Source organism: Rhea pennata, chromosome 3 (assembly GCF_028389875.1).
Source record: "Rhea pennata isolate bPtePen1 chromosome 3, bPtePen1.pri, whole genome shotgun sequence".
Classification (NCBI taxonomy): domain Eukaryota; kingdom Metazoa; phylum Chordata; class Aves; order Rheiformes; family Rheidae; genus Rhea; species Rhea pennata.
The window spans coordinates 24901589-24906076 of record NC_084665.1 but is presented as its reverse complement, the minus strand read 5'-3'; the positions used below and the strand labels follow the sequence as shown (position 1 = coordinate 24906076).

The 4488-nt window shown below is 43.1% G+C and overlaps 1 protein-coding gene across 1 annotated transcript in view; it reads right to left on the bottom strand.

Annotated features, from left to right (window-relative positions):
• Positions 1-580: 580 nt before the first annotated feature.
• The window catches only part of USH2A (usherin), a 397775-nt gene continuing 393867 nt past the window's right edge, over positions 581-4488 (bottom strand). Inside the window, exon 72 of the mRNA XM_062573566.1 lies at positions 581-1045. Within this exon, the coding sequence (XP_062429550.1) occupies positions 953-1045 (93 nt within the window). The 3' untranslated portion in view covers positions 581-952. The remainder of the gene's footprint in view (positions 1046-4488) is intronic.

Here is a 4488-nt window from a genome sequence, read left to right as displayed (position 1 = left end):
TTGCTTGTGCTTTCTGAAAACGTGCTATCAGATGATGGGTTTTGCTGATTGTGACTGAGAGCATGCATAAAAATATGCTTGATGTAGTACACAGAACTGGCAGTCTCTTGAGGGTTTCCTTGTCACTTTCTCCGGGGGGAAAAAAAAAAGGACATAGATGAATATGGGAGTAGGTCTACTGTTGTGGTATAATAATTCTCAATTACAAGTGCCTTGACATGATGTTTCCTACCTGTATTGCACTGGCTGTTTGATGTTTGTTCCTAGTTTACTATGGGTGGTGAACAAATCTTTTTTGCCTGTAGATCAGTAAAACACAAGTAATGGGGAAGGCTGTGACAGCAAGTGTTAAATAGGGAGCGGGTGAGGAGTTTTTCTGCATTGGAGAAAGCATACTTAGAGCTGAACATTATTTGATGGCTTTTTATTTTTTTTTATTAACTAATTTGAGCAGAGGGGTGGGGAGAGAGAGACAAAATGCAAAGGGCAAAACAACTCCATAGGAATTCCTTCACTTGTTCTTTATTTGTACCCACACATGAACATAATTTTGTGCTGGAGCTTGGTCACATGCTGCATTTTGGACAGGTAAAAATTATCCTTAAAAAAAAAAAAAAAAAAAAGACTCAACTGTGAAAGGTAGAAGAGAGACAAAGATGGGAACCTGTGCATCTTCACAGCCTTTTGTTATTGTGTGACTTAGTACTGACGGCTTGGAAAGGTAAGGAAAGAACATTTTGAAAATTTCTAACACAAAACTTAACATATAGCTGAAGAAGAGGGGAGGAAAAAGAAAAAGCTAACTAACCTCCCCCAATAAACAGTTCTTCTATGTCTTAACTAGTGGGCATGGGCTAGGGAAGCAGCAGCCATATGCCCTCCCCAAAGTCCATGCAGGCTGCTTTTGGCAAGACACCCACTTCCTGTTGTCTTGAGAAGGTGGTTGTGGTATTCACAGGTGGGTATCAGTGAATGTGGTGTGCTCCTTGGTGACCGTGCTGAAGCCTTTGATAACATTGACGAGATCCTCTTCATCTATGTACCGCTAGGAAGAAAAAAGTCATGTAAGCCAAAGCTGTACCAAGATGATCTTCATTTAATTCTACCCCTGCCTCAACATAGGCTCTGAACAGTCAGGTCAGGAAAATGCGTTTTACTTTGGTTCCTTGTTTTCCTTTTTCTCCCAGCACAAGCTAAGAACCTAAAACATTTGAGCCCCTGACCCTAAAACAACCAGGTTTTCATAGTAACAGGTGAAAAAAATGACTTCTTATTTACAAAATCTTCTAAACAATAAATAAAATAGTATTTGTTACAGCAGGTTGGAGAAGTCAGAGGTTTAAAAAAAAATACATATTTGTGTTTGGTTTTGGTACAGCAACCGAGTCACTTGTTCCTTGAGCTTCTAAAAGAATGCCTCAACAACTCCCTCAAAATGCACTCATGCTAGTATCTGAGGATCCATCTGAAAATTATACAGAAAATATGCCAGAAATTTGGCTCAATGTGTCATGGCAGTCTTCCTTGCATCTACAGGAAGAGACAGTGACTGCTTAGGCATTCTTGACTTTTCAGTTAAACAGTGGCAGGAGAAACATCTTGACAAACCAATGCTCTTCCTTTACTATTCTGTGAGTTTGGGCAAGGCCAGTAGTGCAAGCAGGCCTCTTGTGCTGGCAGAATGAGGTCCCCTCAAAGGAGAAGGGTTTGCATGTGCTAAATGTGAAGAAGGGAAAGCAACCAACTGAAGGCCTCAGAACCACCTATTCTGTTTCTCCATTTCTGTCCTGACAGCTTCTTGGGGCAAAAGAAATGCCCCATGCTGTTCTCCCAGTCCCTAGAAATGCTTCTTCCTGATATGCCAAAGCACTCTTAAAACATCACCTGAGCCAAGCATACTTGCTGGCTTCTAGCTTGCTCCTTGTCTCACCATGTTTCACATAGGTTGATCCGAGAAAAAAAAAAAAAAAAAAAAAAAAAAGAAAAATTAAGCCAAGTAGGAACATTAATTATTGAAGGAAGAGTTGGAATCAAGAGTTTTCCTGAGTCATACTATAGATCTCCAGCCATGCAACCTGCCTTGCTGCTTTCCACACATAACTTTAAAAACAGAATATACCATATCCATACAGCAACTGCAAACAGAGTTTCCGTGTTTTTTTTTTTTTCCTCTGTGAGGTGGGGGAGGGAGGGGTGATCTATATGGGCAAAGGGGAGTCAGTCAGTCAGTATAGCCATCAACGAGGAATTCCAGGTGACAAGTTCCTCAACTAATGCTCTTCAAAGGAACTAGTTCAAAGGAACTAGTTCAAAGGAACTAGTTCAAAGGAAGCTGTTCTTTTGGCTAACCAGATTTTATAAAGGAATACCCTAGGTTGACTGTTTGTCTGCAAGAAATAAAATCATGAGGATATGATAGCTCAAGATAATCCCCCCCCCCCAAAAAAAAAAAAAAAAAAACGTGATCAAAATAGAAAAATCACTGTGGTCGGGTATAAATCACACACATCTTGAATGTGCATACCTCAACAAGAATATGATATAACTGCAGAAGATCAGAGAAAGGTGGCAATAGTTGTTAAAGGAATGGAATTTTTCTGTAAGCCTAGTAACCAACCAAGTAGGATATGTGGAAAATGTGCGAAAAAGGAACGAGAACAAATTTTATAAAAGAGTCCTATGAAACTGGAGAGCATGAAGACTGCAGGGAAGGTGGTCACCAGCCTCCTCCATCACAGGCACTAGTGGTTGAAATCACAGAAAATGAGCAGAAGAGTCTCAAACAGATGAAAGAAGACAGCTCTGCACAGAGTTTATGCTTAAGTAAGTAAGTAAGTGGTGGAACACCTGAACAGTGTCAAAGGTGGCCCAAGAAAGTAAGGGAAGCAGCAGCCACTGAGGGCAAGTAACTACAAAGCCAGTAGAGCTGGCTCAGGAAATCCATGAGCTAAAACTGCAGACCAATGCAAGCTGTAAAATTATCCTGTACCTGCAGCTACAGGACCATTGCCTGGACCTAAGTAAGTATCACTGCATGGTTACCTTAGCTTTATCCTTGGTCCTCCTGTTCTTACAGTCTAAGCAGGTAGGGCAGCAATGTTAGTGACCCTGGTAGTACAGCATATATCTAGGTTCCAGCCTTTCTAAGTAAGTAAGTAAGTAAGTGCTCAGAACATCATTGAAGAAGAAATCCCAAGCAGTGCCTTGGATTTATACGTGATACCATCCTCATCCAGCTCCCTTCATACGTTGGACAAGAGCCAATCAACGACAACCGTATATGCCCATTAACTTTATGTGACATGCCCTTCACACTCAGTCCCCCCCCCCCAGTTTTTCTACTTAGCATTAGGTTTGCTAGGGGTGGGGGTGAGGGGGCAAGAAATGCTTCCTTCTCATTGGGCCCCAAAAACACATTCCAATACATTTGCTCAAGGGAGGCTGGAGACTATGATGGGGTGATAGCAGTGATATAAATAAATAAAGCATATTTCCTGGGGCCAAAGAGGAATGGCAGTTGCCATTCTCCTAGACTTAAGAAACATAACCTCTTATACGTGAGGGTTCAAAGCCACTACAGTGACACTGTGCAGCCTTGTCCTAGCTCATGAACCCTGAATGTACTCAGGCTTGCTGGCTGGCTTGCTCTCTCTCTCGCTGCCTCCCTCCCGCTCCCCCTGCCTCTTTCTCCCTCCCCTACACCCCCCCCCCCCCACACACAGCTCTAAGGCACACAGCTTTGTAAAGGATTAACAGTTTCTGAGTATTTACAGCAGCATAGCCTTGCTAGGCCTAACCAATATGCCAGCAGTAGTAAGTGGTGGCAGACACTATTTCTTAGTGTGACTGACAAGGGACTACTCAAGAGAGGAACCTCTTCTCATGTCCAGGTGTGGAAGCAAATAGTCAAAAACTGACTCTGCAACAACCTTGATTTGGCCCTTGACCAGGACAGCCAACCTTTACCACACTGATGGCAAACTTCGTTCTGAGCATTGACTTTGCAACATCTGCTTTCCTGCCTCCATGGCAAGCACTTGGCCATTCTTCAGGCTACAAAGAGTTGACTTTGTGTTAGCAAGTAGTGCCAACATCTTCAGGAAAATCTCAGCCAGTTTCCATAGCCTTTCATAAGAGTTGTGACCTCTCATTTCAGAGGACAGAAGCTCTGTCCTCACGTGTGCCCCTCCCCCCCCACCCCCCAACCTCTGGCTGTTTAGTCCAATGCGGGACAGAGGTTGATGTTATTTGCTGTCACTACTAGAAGAACAGAGGGTTCCTGTGATAATTGCACAGGGACTGAGCAGGAAGGGAGCATAAATAAGTCCCCTCAGCACTTCGTTATAAGGCCACAGACCAGGAGTCACCAGACTGCAGGCCTCTACTTGTGGCACTACATTTGTGAAGGATGTCATGACAGCTCTACACACATTTCCTGAACTGCATGGGGAGAGACAAGCCTGTAAATTCAAGATTCATGTGCCCAGT